This window comes from Lissotriton vulgaris, unplaced genomic scaffold (assembly GCF_964263255.1).
Source record: "Lissotriton vulgaris unplaced genomic scaffold, aLisVul1.2 SCAFFOLD_2351, whole genome shotgun sequence".
Taxonomy (NCBI): domain Eukaryota; kingdom Metazoa; phylum Chordata; class Amphibia; order Caudata; family Salamandridae; genus Lissotriton; species Lissotriton vulgaris.
Window position 1 is genome coordinate 259410 of NW_028244342.1, and position 17461 is coordinate 276870.

General features: G+C 42.0%; 1 protein-coding gene across 1 annotated transcript in view; it reads right to left on the reverse strand.

The window, feature by feature from the left end:
• The window catches only part of LOC147667590 (disco-interacting protein 2 homolog C-like), a gene marked incomplete at both ends in the record, with an annotated part of 319227 nt that overhangs the window by 247873 nt on the left and 53893 nt on the right, over positions 1-17461 (reverse strand). The window contains one exon of the mRNA XM_086948800.1: positions 6967-7077. Within this exon, the coding sequence (XP_086804926.1) occupies positions 6967-7077 (111 nt within the window). The remainder of the gene's footprint in view (positions 1-6966; positions 7078-17461) is intronic.

A 17461-nucleotide genomic window follows, 5' to 3' on the forward strand; every position in this document is an offset into this window, starting at 1 on the left:
TATGTCTAGCGGGCAGGGAGGACAGATGCCCTGCTGCACTATCTTGTCAAGGCCTGTAGCTGGCTCCATTGGACACTGTGTACAGGGACCGGTCTACACTTGCATTACATCTTGAGCTTTGAGCACAGGTAAAGGCCAATATTCTTAACCATTTACGTCAACATTACGAAAGATATGTAACTTTACTTTTTAGAGATGTCAACATTGGACAGAAGTTGCTAATGTCTAAAAAAAATATAAGTATCTAACACTCTGTGTTGATGTGTGCATGCTCACAGGCGCATCTAGTTGGCCCACGCCCATGCTTCTGCGTGGTTCTCCCATTGCTAGAATCCTGGAGCCAGGCCTTCTCTGGACCTTTAGTTTGTTCCAACTGTATTTATATATCTATTACTGCCCCTGACGAGGCGTCGACGAGCTACTACCTGAAACTGTTGAACTGCAGGTCACACTGCTATTTTACAGCCATTTCCTTGACAGTATCTTGTTCTGACTGGATATCAGAAGCGGGTGGTACAGGGGACAATTAAAAGAGCGGGTGGACCCAGCTACGGATAATTTTGTTATTCCACCATTCCACCATTATGCTCAAATGGCTCCTGACTTTCCGCCTTTGAGCGAACAAAGAACATGTAATCTGTTTGCCTAAGAGGACATTGCAGATCTAAAGGCACCATTAGCTGCACGTCTGAACAAAAAAGAGTAATCAAAAATGAAAGAAGGAATGAATTAATGATACCGGGTTTCACTGCCCACTTCACTTGAGGCTTGCGAACAGCCTGCGCATCTGGAATAGCTGTGTGCAGTTAATAAATAAACGGACAAAAAAAGCACGTTCACATTTGATTGAGTATTTACATAAATAGGCTGCTGAAAACTGCACTTCAGCTGAACAGCCGAGCAAGTCTGTGGGTCAAATCATCACTGCACCCGCCGTTTCAGCTGCCAGTGCATCACAATCCAGGGATCGGTGCTCTCAGGCGAGTTACAAAAGAGAGAGCATCTCTGTCTAAGTGCCTGGAGATTTGTTCTGTAACAATTTCAAGCTGCGACTCTTAGGTTTGTATCCCCTCTGCCCCAGCATCTCAAGTCTTTTTCAAAAGGGTTATCATTTTAAAAAAAACATGTATGCATCATCAGGTAATAAACAGCTGTCCTTTAGCTGGCCTCTTGTAAGAGTCACCTTTGTCTTCTCCTGTATTTTCAAGCTTCAAACCCAGTTTGCAAGCTGGCAATTAAAGGCCCAGGCTTATAATCAGAAGGAAATAGAAAAAATACTAAGGAACCAAGAAACTGGGGGTGGAGTTAGAAAAGAGGGAGGAGTGATGGAGGGTTGACTCATAGGGCCAGAGTAGTGATGAAGGCCTGTATCGTGAACAGCAGCACTAACATATGGCCTACAGCACATTATTGGGCATTTGCTGCCACCTGCAGAGGTTGCACAACTTTTCCTATCCTCTTAATGAATCTCCGTTATAACGTTTTTGTCACCCTTCGGGGTCTAGCAGCGCTATCTAACAAACTTTTAAATGAAACAAAATTAAGTATAAGTGAACATATGCACTATTTTTAGTAAGTCCCAAAAAAAGGAAAATCATGAGGAAAAATGTTTTTTCAGGTTTAATTTATTGGTTACATAGAAGAGTAATTTTAAAATAATGCAGGGGGCAGATGCACAAGTCTCGCAGTATACTAATGATAAGATAAAGTATCTAACATGCTGAATATTCAAAACGGAGAGATATGTGTGTGGCCTATGGTAACAGAAATGGATCATCATAAAACTGCTCCTTAGGTTAAAATTGTACTTTAAAGAACTTACACCTAAGCTTCATGGCACGGTACAACAAACCCTCTGCTGACACCGGTGAAAAAGATAACCATATCCCCAAGATGTAAAAAGCCACCTCGTTTCCCAGTAGCCAGGAGGGAAGTTTGAGAATTGAGATCCAGAGTTAAAAAATCCCATAACAAGTGGTGTAGGGAAACTTGAGACCCCCTCCCCTTGTACCTGAAGCCCCCTCCCATTTCCCCTCCAGACCTAGTCAGGACCTCTCAGGCCAGAGGGGCCCCTCTGGAGCTCAGCCCCTCGCTCTACGGAGGCTGCGGGGATTAGTGTTACGCCATTGTCCATAGCCAGGATTGTGCCTTCTGCAGATTTCTCCATCTATTGGGGATCGCACAGATTTGCCCTCTATGTAAAGAATCACAATGTTTTAATACGTTAATTGCAGAGGTTCGGACTAGCACGAAACTCCCAAATTGCAACCACGAGAAAGTAGATTAGTATGTAATATATACATTTGATTATGTTTATGTGATCTAAGGATGAGAAAATAGGTTCCACTAGGTGCTAATAAACACATTGAAAGTGCCACAAAACACTTCAAGTAGGGTTTTATAAATAGTTATGATTAATGTACATGCACAAAGCTGACATTTCCCAAAAATTCACATAGCCCGTGCTTAATTTGTGTACAAAAAATGTTTTAAAACAATAAAAAATATATATATATATATATATATATATATATATATATATATATATATATAAAAAGAAAAAATTGCTGGTGCCCAAAGCTCTGCTCAGATGCCTGCAGCTGGTGCTGTTAAATGTCAGCAAGCTGAATACCAAGGATGTGGAGTATTGAAACCACCTCATGCCTCTTTAATTCCACTACCAAACACTCCAGGTCCCTTTACCTACTCTTACAAGTTTCCTGCATTCTACCTTTGTGACGGGTTTTTCGTGTTTCTCTTCCTTCGTCTTTCCACTTTGTGAGTTTTTCAGTCTTTTGTTCTCAGTAAATGTCGGATGCAGAAAAATAAGTGTTGGTTCCCGCCAAAATGAGTCTTGTTGGGCCAGCTCAAATTAAGCGCTGCAGTAGACCTAGGTATCTTACTACTGGTCGAGAGCTTGAGAAAGTAAAAACATTTTCGATTGCTGTTTATCTCTTGACGGCTCATCAAGTGACATGCGGAGTACCTCTTCATTTTCCCTGCAAGTGGCAAGATGTGCTCTACCATGGGGGATGGATTTGACATTCAAACAATTGTTCCTTGGCAAAACACAATTCAAATTAAAGGACTTTCTGATTGTCCACGAATTATACTATTTGTAAACTGTTGGTCATTTGGAGTGGAAAAAGATCCTCCATTACCTTGTTTCATAAATATTACTCAACCCAATCCACGCTCCAATTATGCATGTACCCTGCTGCGTGTGCCCTGATGCGGACACTGCAAAAGTTGATTTACTGGGACTGGAGGAGGAGTCCAGTCCAAGGTCAAGAATAGCTGTGGGCACCAGAATACATCACATCCCCCAATCTAATCCTGCATTGTTTATAATGGAAAAAGCAAAACTACAATACCCAGAAAGCTATGTGCTGATGGCCTGCTGAAAGGGACTCATGAAAGGGGAATGGTTTTCAGCGGTGGAAGGAAACATACAAAATCTATATGCAACCATTAAATTGTTTTAATTCAAGCATTATGTGCTTGTCACACATTTTCAAAGCAATATGTGAACCTCACCTAAAACAACATTGTCCTTCTGTAGTGTTTAGAATTCTATCATAGGCACAAACGCACTTAAACCCCTGCTGAAACTAGAACCTAAATAAAAAAAATAAAACTGTACAAAACATAAGAGGTGCAGTAATACTGGCAATTTTTCATAAAAAAAAAAATCACAAATATCCCTGCACGCTAATCCACACTGTATTGTCCATCAAGATGCATTCATTTGAGCTACAGTGAAAACGTCCCAAATACCGAGCGCCATGAGGCCCACAAACTCGTGTCAATCTCAGACAATTACAGGAATGTACCAAAGCGTCTACAAACACTATTTCAAAGTACTATTGTTAGTTCAATTGCTTGAAGGAATCCGACCCTTTTTCCGACCAAGAATTCAGCACATTTCCATTCAATATCTAAAAGCTTTTCTCTAAACGCTTCTCTCATAGCAGGTACTGCCAGGATTCCAATTTATCTGGAGTCATTTCCTTGTCTTTGAGATTGAAAGTCTGGCTTTCTGCCAGACAAGGGCAGCAATACAGCCCTCCAGGCTTGGAGTTACATGAAAAATGGCTTTCCAGCACAGACGGGGCTGAAACACTCTGGCTAGAACATTAGATCTATCAGGAGCATTTAATACAGTGCAGTGTGAGCCTCTTACAGAGGTAGACTGAAGGCGCAGGTTCCACAACCCATTCCTTTATATAGCTTAGGATGTGGTATAACAAACTGATTCTCTCAATTTACTTTAACCCGCTACAGCACTGTTTATAGCCAAGTAGTAGCTCGCGAGCTACTGGTAGCACTCCACTTGTAAGTAGTTCTCCTGTGTGCAGCCCAGAAAAATAAATTGGAAGCTGTCATTTGGTTGAATGATTAGAAGTATACCAAAAATGAAAAGCATGCATCTGGGACAAAAAATATGTGTATTTTCAGAACTGATGTTATGTTATGCCTATTTGTATAGTGCACTAATCCCCGTGAGGGTATCCAGACGCCCGAGTAGGTTTGTAGGTGGGGTGTCCTCTGAGAGAACACTCACCTACACACATGTCCTCTCCGAGGACACTCACCTATGCACCTACTCAAGCGCCTACATATCCTCACAGGTGATTAGTGCACTATACAATTAGACCCAACATAATATAACATCAGTTCTAAAAATACACACATTTTGGTCCCAAATATATGCTTTTCAATTTTGGCATACATAAGCGGATTTGAGAAAATGATTCAATTGGCAATAAATATATATTTAAATCTGATATTTGGTGATAAAAATCAAACAGTGTTGGGGAGACATTACTAATATCATTAATGAGGTGCTAGGGCCATTGCCACTATGGCTGTTAAATAAGATGCCTGCAGAGGCTTTCCACATTTGCAAAGCATTTTTTACATTACTGTTGGCAACTCTGCGTGAGGCACCGAGGTGATCACTGCTGGTAATCTTTGCATATGGTGCCCACTAAAGTAATAATGTCTGATGTGGGAACTATTACAGCTCTAATATCAGTAGTCTGGGGGATTTTCATTGAACTTAAGTAGCTTCTTTTGTAGGAAACTTTGGAGCCTCCCGGTCTATATAGTGTCTATATGGTGAGTGGCGCAGGAAACTGACTCTTTCCTGTGGTTTCTGGCTCCTCTACCATATGCCACTAAAACACCAAAGCAGGTTCACAGCTACGCAAACAATTTGTACATACACAACTGATTCAAAAGTTTTCCCAGAGGATAAAATAACATTAGATGTCTACTTCATAACCATCAAAGTCTGCATATACCAACATTGGGTAGATGCTAATGGGCAAAAGCATTCAGGCAGGCCTTTAGTGGAAAATGTCCTACCACCACTACTGAGGGGGAAGTATCCTTCTTTAACCATCTACAGAACCAAATATCCCCCTGTCTTACAGAAGCCTGACTCCGACCAGCTAAAGTCAACTGCACCTATCCAATTAGTGGCAGCAGGCTTCTAGTCCAGTGGCATTTTCGATAGAACTCCAACTGCCTTGAAAAGGCAAGCTGTACAGGGCCTACAAAAACACAGAGGTGATCCGGACAGAAATACATACCATTCCTCAATGGCAACCCACTAATGACATGTTTAAACTACTATATGTTCCAATCACCTTTAAAGAAATAGTTAAAGCCACGGGAGTATTTTTAGAGAATACTTTTGAGTGCAAATCATCTGATAAACCTAATAGGCAAGAGCTGCTTTAGCTACATACACCAAGAGACTGTGCTTTATAACAACCCCAGTACTCAAACAAGGGTGGCTCAGCTCGCTGGGATTCCCCCCATCTGTCACAAATGCGATCATATGTTCCAATGAGACAGGATCTACCATTGGCCCCTCTGTGGGCTTTGTACTTCCTTCTCTCTTCCTTACAAGTCTTTCTCCTTCTCAGGTTCAGGTGACTCACGGGACAGCTAGTGTTTCGGTTCTTGTTCTTAGTTTTCGTCTGATGGCATCTGTAATTTCCCTTTTTTCTTAGTTCTGAGACATAAACTTAACGATAATGAGACATTGGAGACATAGACAATGCCTTTTGAATTAATATATATTTTGGGTTGTACCTATGATACGATATGGCAAGGTATGAGAGGTTCGAATTGGCATTAGATCCGGATTTATATACTGAACGTTTTTGATGTAACTCACCTCTATTATTACGAATTGTCAAATAAGTGTTCGCCAGGGCCCCTTTGAATATTCACCTGTGGACATTCCAATCTACAATATGTTCCTTGAAATATTGCCACATCAACTGTGAGGTTGAGCCATGTTTATAACAAATGTCTTTCAAGACCAGAAAATGCAAATAAACATATATTTAAAAATAAAAACAATAACAGCCCCACTATTATTGATCTGGACTGCAGAAAGAAACAAAGATCAAGAATCCAAAAGCTAAAAAATGCACTGACTAGAGTAACAGTAGTAGAACAACATTACAGACAAACCCCACTTATATACATCATCTCAGTAGTGACTTTCTGTCAAGATTAGGATCACTTTTGAGGCTGCATCTCAGACTCAAAAAACGTTCTATGCAAGCTTTAAAATCTATCAATCAACCTGAATCTCACAATCACCTGACAAGGATAAAAACATTGCAGATCTTCTCCAACACCTATTACTATTTTAGATAGGAAGTTATTCACTTTAAAACCAGTTTTTCCTGCTAGGAACCCTCAAAATAAATATTATTCAATTTTTAGAAAGAAATTCTTTTTTCAGAGGCTCTAGCGCTCTTAATTCAAGGACCAAAGTGGTAACATCCATGCTACTTGAGTAATTGTGCGCCAATTCTTGGTTTAAAAGGGTTATATCAATCCACATATCAAAAATACACGAACGCCAGTATTTTCACAAAACAACAATAATGTACAACCCCATTCAATCTGCACCACTAAAAAGTCTTAAACGTGGCATACCTGATCTATAGCGTTCATCTCTTGACCCCGAGGACCTGCGACGGTGGTATCTAGAGGAGGAGGAAGGGGTAACAGGCGTACGTCGTTCTTGAGGCATTGATGGGTCTAGCCCTGTATCAGTGAAAGGCATATATTTTAAAATTCGTTTTTCATACAGGTAGCTAATTCACTCTACAAATAAAAGATAGTAGTACCTTTATGTGTCAACACTCACTCACCCCCCCTCCAACCCTAGGATTTGTAGTTCTATGACAAATCTAATGCAAATTATGACTATATTAGCAAGTGAAGCGTTTTAAGGCATGGGCAAAATGGGCAATGCCCCCCACCCCAACGGAAAGTGAATGCTCTCTCTATATCACCCCTATTTCTCGGTTTCAACTTGTTTTGATCTCTCCGCTTACCTCTACCTCAGAATCTCTCTTCCCAGGGTTGTAATGCCTCTTTTTGCATGATTACCCCCAAACTATTAAACGGATGCTGCTGGCTTTTCGACTGAGTTCACAAAGGTCTGCTAACCAGACCTCAGTGCCGGTGTTCTGACCCAACAAAGTATATGTTTGATTGGCTTACACCCAAGTGGTATAACTTCACTTACTTATAAGTCCTTAGTATATGGTATCCCGGGTACCCGGGCAATGTAAGTTAAAGTGTCCCCCTACGGCTGCAGCACAATGGATGTGACAATGTGATAACATGTCTAAAGCCTGCCACTGCAGACGGGCAGAGCAGTATTCAACTGCTAACTCGACATTGCCATTTAAACTAATGACAAAGCCCCAAAACTCCCTTTTAATATACATGTCACCCCTACAGCAGTCCTGTCTAGGCATTAGACAGAGTGCTGTATAATAAATAGTAGGACATGGATTTTTATATGTCCCAACAGCAAAAAAAACAAATTGTCGCTTTTACTGCAGAAACATTTGTAGCCCCATTGATAAGTACAGGGTTACATGCTGACAATGCAGCTGTACTAATTTCTGAAAGGGACTACTAAAGTTGATACTTCAAGGTATCAAAACAATGTTACATTAAACCCAACTGGATGCCCTAGCCAAAGTTAAAGTAACTTCTTAAACAAATGGACAGGGACAGCAGACCAGTTGCCAAACAGGTTTTACTGTGGGCATGTAGGCCTGAGGAAGGCACACCTCAGGGGCGGGCTTCCAAACTCCACACACAAAAAGAGGGGTTCCCGCAGCTTGGAAATGGGCAATATAGTGCCCTTTTTGGGCATAAATATGGCACCCTTGGCACCCAGTGTCAGTTGGATGACATCCTGATACAGCACCTAGGCTACAAAAGCAGAATAAACCCATTCTGACCAGTCAGTAGCCACTATCGCTTAATTGCCTCTAACCACCGACGTGCAGTCCTAATGTGCAAAAGTTGCACTTTCGTCTGCTGGACCTGGCAAAGTCATAGGAGTGCAGTATGATCACCCAAATGTGACACTAGCCTCCACCAAAGAGAACCACTGGCTTTGCTGCGACTGGAAACCAGAAGTCCAATGGGAACTGGACTTTTGCTGGACCAAAGAGGACTTTGAGGGACATCAACCCCATGGCCAAAGTTGCCCCACCTTGACCGCTGACCGAGGAGTAACCCTTGGAAGACTGCAGTTGAATGCACTTCATCCTCAGCATCCTGTATCCTTTGGATCATGACTACTCCATTAACGTCTATGGCAGTTAGCACATAGAGACTGGAACTGGACCGTGGACTGCTTTGGTGGCAAGGTAAATGTCCTACAATTTATTTCTAGTCCCATTGGCCTTACCCCGGTTGGAGTTGGTCACCCAAGCGGGCCAGAGTGGCTGAATAAAACTCGGTTTTACAAAGTTCCAAACTCTGAAGTTACCATTACTTTTTGAAAATATTGTAGCGATTGGACGATTCACATAAAAACCCATATCTCCAGAACCCTCTGGCCGATTTTATTTTGTGGTCTAAAAATTCATTAAAATAATATGTATTTATATGTCAGAGTTCTTTCATGTTGTTTGACGGTCTTGTTTCGTTCTTTTTCTGCATATAAATGTTTTACACATGTTCCTTTCTTTAAGCTTGACTGCTCGAAGCCACATGTACCCAGGGCTGAGCTAAGGTTTAACAAACAAGCATAAGTGGACTGAAGGCAATAACAGTATTCCATGGTGAGGTCGCACAACCACATCACAAAATACACGACTTTCCTCGCAAGTGTCATGTTAAAGATTTTAGGACCACAGCCAAGCCATATTTCGCCAATTTTAGTGTGACTATTTTTTCGGAAATGTAATGTATGGTCCAATTTTGTTTGTCATTGTACATGCTAGAATTAGCAGAAAATTGGAAATAGAATTTAAAGTAGTTGTGACTAGGAGGGCTCAAAAAATGCTAAATCCTTAAGATGACACTAAAAAGCATCAATAAATAATCATGGATGGTTCGTAAACAATTCAGTTGATCTTTTTATTTACAACTTTAACCTCAGAAGTGCTGCGCCAGTCCAACGGCCGACGGCACCACTACCTCGGGAGTGCTGCCGTCGGACGTTCCAACTGCACCTGCGCAATGGAACGTTCAGCACTGGAGCTGGACGTTCCATAGCTGCTAAGGTGATATTGAACCATTGTCCAAGTTTAGCACACGGTAAAGTGGCCTTTTAGGAAAGAAAGTCACCATGCTGGGTTCTCAAGAAAACGAATATCAGGTCAGCATTTTGGTGGCCAATCTCTCCTTGTTCATAACAGACAAATACAGACATTAAGTAGTTTCCAAACGAACATATCCCTTAACCAGTGTCATTACTTAGTGCAAAGTATTTGCCACCTTTACAGATAAGGCTTTCAATTGTAGAAATGTAGATACTGGCAGTAGAAAACGAACGTCATCACTACTTAAAAATTAAGCCCATTTCATGCCTGCTTAAACCGGTTCACCCCCTCATGGTCAGTATCGTATATGCACTGACTTATCAGTGTTTCTTCAAATATTTACAGTTTTTTGTGGCCACAAACTTTAATGGTAAAGGCTTGTCTCATGTAGCAGTAAACGTTTCAGATAAAATATTTGTTAAAGTTAAAAATGTTCCAGCCCCAGATGATAGTATCTTGTCTAGAAGTCTCACATTTGAAAAAAGCTTGCATCTTGCTCATAGTGTATATACACTTGATTTTTCTTGATTTGCACCTCTACCCCCATTTCGTATTCCCACCTGGATACAGATATTTAGCACGTATGTATGTATGCAAGTACGTACGTATATGGTATTTCTATAGTGCAAATCTAGCCAAAAGACAGCGGAGCGCTTTACATGGTCAAAGCTTCAAGTCAGCGAATAACTGGAGAATAAAGCAGAGTAGTGGAGTTAATGGACTATAAGTCTGCTGGTTAAAACCATATCCTTTTAAGCAGCCTCTCTCTGCGCTAGCAGCAATCTGTTTTTAAACTTCTGAAGATGTACCTTCCGGAACTGAACAATAACAACTAATACATAAGTAACATCTAAAAGGATAAGTAAAATCTTCTCTCAGGAGACTATGTCTTAAGGAGTTAACATATTTGAACAGAAAAGCAGACTGAGCCAATCTCAAGCCAGGCGGATCGTTCTCTATGGGGACAAAATTACAAATCACCTTTATCTTCAGATCATTCTCATGGTAAAGATGTGCAAAGGGATGCCAGTTTCCATCAAATGACATCACAGGTATTTTGATGGCTCGCTCCAAGAGATGCTGCCTTGTTGGGGATATCTGTGTCACTTTCTGAGTCTCTCATGTTGAAAGTACATGAAATTCAGACTGAAAATGATGCTTTGGTACTTATACATTCATGTATGGTAGTTGACCAGGCTGTATGCCATAGTGTTATGCTTATAAAATTGAATTAACTGAAATCTCAAAGGATTAGGATACATTTTGGCATGTTTGCAAAACTAGTGAATTTCTGTGGAGCTTAGAATAAAGAATTAGCAAGGATGCTGAACATCTGAGCCCTACGACAACAGAGCAGCAGAATGTCACCATAAATTACAAGCCCCACAGGTGATTAGCTACGCCATGCAAATCTACATAACAATTATGTTAACAGGTAACCTTGTCACCGGTGAACGCAAGTAAGGGTTACTGTGGAATGAAGGAGGCCAAGCTTCTAAGGTAAGATGTAGAACTGTCAATCATAACTGGGTGATGGAGATTATGAGTCAGCGAGGCACCTGGTAGGTTGATGTAATGTTACATTTGAATTGAAGGCCCAAGCCCAGATGTATTTACCATGTAAAGACCACATGCTAGTATAGATACTTGATATTCTCAGCTACTACTCTGTGTCACTGTGTCAAAAAAGTAAGAATGTGGTTTCCCTCCACTTTCACCATGTGAAGTTGCACCAGAATCTGACAGCAAGATCATGCATTGTATTAGCTCTGGTTTGGTAACAAATCACTCTTATGGTTTCTGAATACAGAAACGTAACCTCAGGTATTCAAAGCAGTCATTACTGAACTTATGACTCGTAAAAGCTATTTAAAACCTAGTTTCAATTCATACTGGTGCAATAATAGCACTGCAAATGAGGTTGAGCTGATTGCATATGTAGCTTCATACACAGACCTTTGTCAAAAAGCCTTACACAGATATGAACTTACATCCCCTTCTAGGTCTGCCAATGCTCCTAACGGCTGTTATGAAAACCAGGCCTACTGGTACTATTGGGTTCCGGTCAGAGTTGATCATGTATTTTAAAAATGTGTACTACAGACATGTACGGAGAACACGCTACAACTTTACTAAGGCTCATTGATTCTATAACCAACAACTGCTTTAACTAGATCCCTTCGATGTTTCATAACCAAAGATTAGGGCCTCAATACACTTTAGTGGTGTATAGTCAGATAGTCAGGATATAAGGGCAAGACTCAAAAGTGGTACTGAGCTACCAGCCCTAGGATGTGCAAAGGAATGACTGGGGAAATATGCTGAGCAGAGAGGGCTCGTTCTCAAAGTAGGAGGAATCTCTGAGTGATATACGTGTTCTGTTTCGAAATGATAAATGTACAGATACAATAGTCACAAAGAATGTTACAGCGGCACTCTTGAGCATGCTAGGTTGGATTTTGGTTTCACATGACATGCAGGAAATCTTTCTGGCAAGTCTGCAACTAAGATTCTCAAACTAGTACATGTCACACCAGTCTGATTCATTATCTACATAGAAAGCACTTGTACACAGGCATGAGAAACGTGCTATTTTGAGCATTGTGGCCGTAAGTTGTTTTACCATGTCAGTATAGCAGTGTGTTTGAACGGGTAAGCAAGTATGACTATCTAAGTGCATATATATATGTGCATGTGTAGTTATTTGTTTTTTTACATATCTGTGTTAGTGTGCGACAATTTTAGTACATGTCAGTTGATGTGCGGCAACTTTTGTACATGTCAGTTCACGTGCAACCCCTTAAGTGATGCTCATTCTCTCACCTCTAAAACCCCGCTTAAATTCCACTTAAGCCTTCATAACTTTATTTCCACAACAGATATTCAAGCCAAATTGCAGTCCTTTTTTCTTTTCTCCGTAGAATGGGAATTCTGAAAAGTGCCAATGGTTTGTGGTTTTCCTTTAAGGGAGTTGAGAAAAAAGCCAGAATGTGGCAATTAAAAAAAAAATGTTTCGCCCATTTGTCAATTCATACTGTAATAGCTAGTCAATACAAATGGGTGAAAAGAAAGCCATAGACAAAAACAGCCTCTGGGACCCCACCACCAGGTCTAAGGGATCCGGGTATTCCTACCCAGTCCCTCTTGTGTCCTTTTTTTTTTTTAGGACTCGGGACCGAGTACTAAGATAGCTGCCAATACTTCCTGGTTGAGGTGGTGGCAGTCAATCAGTTCTCACTTTGAGATCTGTTGATATCCGCAGAGCCTTCACATCCCTATAGATACAAAGTTTATTTTTCAGTAATTACTTAAAAACTACTAGATGGACTTTGCACCAAAACACTTTTTCTGGACCTAGATCTAGCTTACTGACAAATTTGGTATAAATACTTTCAGCAGTTTAGGCTGTAGTTGTGTCTAAAGTTCCTATGGGAAAATTAATAAGGAAAGTGTGTTTTGGGAACCCCTCTCTTTTTTCCTCTGCCTCCGCTTGACTGATCACCCCGAATCTTTTCAAATGCAAACTAGGCTAAACAGAGCACTTTTTGGAAAGTTATGTCAAGATTCGTCCCATTGCGTCAAAGTTATTAGCAACAAACGAGATCGATCATAACTATTACTACCCAGTGGCAACTGCCACTGAATGTGTGTAGGTATATATATGTGTGTATGTGCGTGCGCGCGTGTATATATGTGTATGTGCTCGCACATGTGTATATATGTGTGTGTGTGTGCGTGCATGCATGTGTATATTTATTTATTAAATGTAGAGACAGCGAGGATCCTTGTCACACTCCGCACAAACCAGGTACACTGACCTAAAAAGGGCTTAGCCATGCGACCTGAGAGCGATCGCCTGGACAAGAACTAAACCAAGTTTAATGCAGCCCAAAGGCCTGCCGCCTATACACAGTTGCTATGTGGACAGGCTTAGAAGGGATCAAAACCCTCCCAACTCAGCACTGACCGCAAACATACTGCCTACTGCATTTGTGTGGGACCCATGCCAAGATGGTCCGACACTCAACCCCATTCTTTTTCTCACTTTTCACCCAGGTTTTCTGCCACTCAGCCCCCACCTGGAGAGAAAGTTAGTTGTAAATGCACTTAACAGCCCTCCGGGGAGGAGGGCATTCTAGGGGCTGAGCAACTGGAGTACCCACCAACATGCCATGTTTTCATTTCTTTTTTTTCTTTCTTTTTTTACCCCGATTGACTCTTGGGCAGGTTGGGGTGTTTACCCTCTATCTGCCCATCAAAGGGATGCAGGACTTGCCCATCCTGGAACTAGGATGCAGTATCCACCACGGGTACTAGACAGCCTTTCTGCTCCATAGGTGCCGGATTGAAGGGTTCACCTGCTAACTTTTGCAAGCTGGCATAACATCTACTTGATACTGGATATTGGTGTACAAAGAAAAAGGCTGGTTTAGGTGTCTCTGCATCGTCTCCCATCAAAAGGCACCAGATACTCTACTCAATGTAAGAAAAACCAGCGATTAAATGACGTATCCAGTGAGAGAAAGCATGTAGGAAGCACAGCAACTAATTAAAAAGTACAAAATTGAATTTATTCATGGGTATACATAATCATAATAAAAACATGTTAATTCCAGAACATAAACATCAGATATTCAAGAAAACAGTTGATTTAATACAAAATTAATAAGTTTTATCTCTAACACAATTAACCAAAATTCATAAAAGTGGCGGACAGAAATAGTCATCGACGCGCGTTTCGGCGTTATTTATAAAACGCCTTCTTCAGGAGCCACATTAAAATCTGAAAAACATATGTAAAGTAAATTAAAAACAAACAGGGGAATGTCACTTCACTCATATTATACACATAATAGTTCATATACATAAAACTATGCTTCTGGTTATGCTTCCAAATAAGTTTCTCCCTACTTATGTAGCTAACCAATATAACTACACATGGTACAAACTAAATATTTTATATTTGAGCAGTGTATTTATAAAATGGGGGGGGGGGGGTTCACGAGATATTGCCCCCCAATTTACTTTACTCAAACAGATACAATGGACTCCTAAGCATTCTTAAATCAACTGTTTTCTTGAATATCTGATGTTTATGTTCTGGAATTAACATGTTTTTATTATGATTATGTATACCCATGAATAAATTCAATTTTGTACTTTTTAATTAGTTGCTGTGCTTCCTACATGCTTTCTCTCACTGGATACGTCATTTAATCGCTGGTTTTTCTTACATTGTCTATTTTCCCTGTATAACAAATTCAGCTGCCTAAACAGGGGGTCCTTGTTATTTACACCAGATACTCTACTGCCATCTGGGGAAGGCAAAGGTGGATGTTTACCTACTCTCTGTAAGTCCCATAAGTCAAAACTATGCGCAAAAGTGTTCAAATGACCTCTTACTTGTCAATGGGATGACTAAAGTGTTTGGTCACTGTGCCCTTGGAGAACAGGGGGGCAGGTGAATTGCTGGTGTTGATCAGTGCCAGGACAGGCTGGCCAGAAGCACATCCTTTTTTAAAAAGAGAAGCACTGGGACCAAATTATACATCAGGCGAACTATCCCGGTCTGTGCTGCAGTGCTACCTTAAATAGGCGCGGCCTGCGCAGACTGGACAGGAACCTCAATTACCCCCCCCCCCAAAAAAAAACAGCTGGCAGAGTTTGACAGATTGCGCCTGCGCTGAGGAGTTTGCATTATTGAACAGTTCTGTAACTGGAGACTGAACATCCTCTTTCGAAGAGGGGATGCAAGCAGAAACCCTTTTCCCCTCATCAAAATCATATACATCTATACTTAGGTGTTTCAAGTGTTTTTCTGCTACCCCCTTCTCCTGTTTGGTCTTTAAGGGGAGGGGTAGAGCCCGATGCCAGGATAGACGAGACATCACTCCATTCCTCTTTTTAGGAAAAAGCCTATCTCTATTTGTTAGGGGCTTCCTGCCCCATTGTGTGGGCAGGGGAGCAGAAAGACTTCATGACCCCGATTGATGAGTAGCAATTGACTATGCCTTGGTGGCATCCCCCCCCCCTTGATATCATTCACGCTCTGTGGTGGTTCCTAGTCAGGGATCCACAAGGGAGAGGTACCACTAGAAAGTAGGAACCCGCTCTGCATTATAGTATTATAGTATCTCTCCAGTGAGGGTCGGTGGTTGGGAGCCGAGCTGTGCCTCCTAGCACTGATTAAACTGAAAAGCAGCCAGAGCCGTTTAGGCTTCGGCTGTTTTTAATTTCAGTGAGCTTTAGACTCTGGCTGATTTCAGTTTTAGTGACGTAAGCATGCATGATGCACTGTGTGTCAATGAAACTGATAAAAATAAAAAATTGTCCTGCAAGGGAAGCTCTTCTCTGCCAGCAGTAGGGGCATACAGAGGCAATCCCTATTGTGAGAGCACCAGAGGGAATCCATGCCCTTAATTTGAGGACCTGATGTTTGGGTCCTCCTCACTGGAAAAGTAGTGTGGACGTGAACCTCATGTCCTCCAAGAATACGTGTTTAAAGTTAGTTATATATATTTTTTTAAAGCTTGTCCTATGTTATATTCGATGGCAGAGTCAACAAGAAGCGCACCCATAAAGTCTAAGACGCAGACTTCCAACTCACACTGAGCAGCCACGTGACAAGCTGTTTTGGCAACCATGCCAACTTTCGAGAAGGCATGGAAGCCATCGCCAAATGGATGAAAAACAGCTGGCTACAACTCAACACCAACAAAACTGAAGTACTCATCATGGGCCCAAACCCCGATGACTGGAACGACACCTGGTGGCCCCCTGCCCTCAGATACCCGCCCAAACCCACGGACCATGCACGCAAGCTAGACATCATCCTGGACTCCGAACTCAAAATGGACCGCCAGATCAACTCAGTCTTGTCCTCCTGCTTCCACACCCTTTGCCTCCTACGTAAGACCTTCAAATGGATCCCTCTTGAACACAGAAAGACCGTCACTCATGCCCTGGTCACCAGCAGACTCTACTACGGCAACGCACTCTGCGCTGGAATACACAAAAACCTCACCTGCAAGCTACAGAACGTCCAGAACATTGCCGCAAGACTGGTTCTCAACTTGCCAAAACAATGCCACATCTCCCAGCACTTGCGCACACCCCACTGGCTCTCCATGGAGGCAAGAGTCACCTTCAAGATGCTCACCAACGTGCACAAGGCCCTACACGACACCGGACCAGCATACCTGAACAGCCGACTCAAATTCCACCCACCCCAAAGGTCCCTACGATCAGCCCGGCTCTCCTACGTCGTAGTCCCATGCACCAGGAAAACCAGATCGAGAGGCCGCTCCTTCTCCTTCCTCGCGGACAAGGCCGGGAACGCCCTTCCGTTCCGCCTCAGGCAGACAGCATCACTTACCATCTTCGTAGGAGACCTCAAGAATTGGCTCTTCGACGGACCCCCTCCTTGACGACCGGAACCTGCACCCCGCACCCCCTTGAGACCCTTGTGGGTGAGTAGTTGCGCTTTAAAAAACGACTGATTGATCAAATATTCACCGAGTTAAGAGCCTCTTTCAAATGATGAACTGGCAACCTTTCTAAAAATAAGTTTACAGTCTGTATGTGGAGGCCTTGCACCCCAGGGATCCGTTTAGGCTTTTAAACCTACCCGGAGACATGGGAGGCAACTCCAGATGACTTCTTTTTTTGCTTTGGAGTTGGGTAGTTTTGATTGTTCAGATAATGCTACAGATCCACTGCACCATCTACTCTCAATGGCCCCGTTGCCACCTAGGCACCATCTCTTCCTTCTCTGTACCATCACACAGTAGAAGTCATTCCAGGGTTGGTAGGTCTGAAGATGTGAACCACATGTGTGCATCGGGCATTGGTAT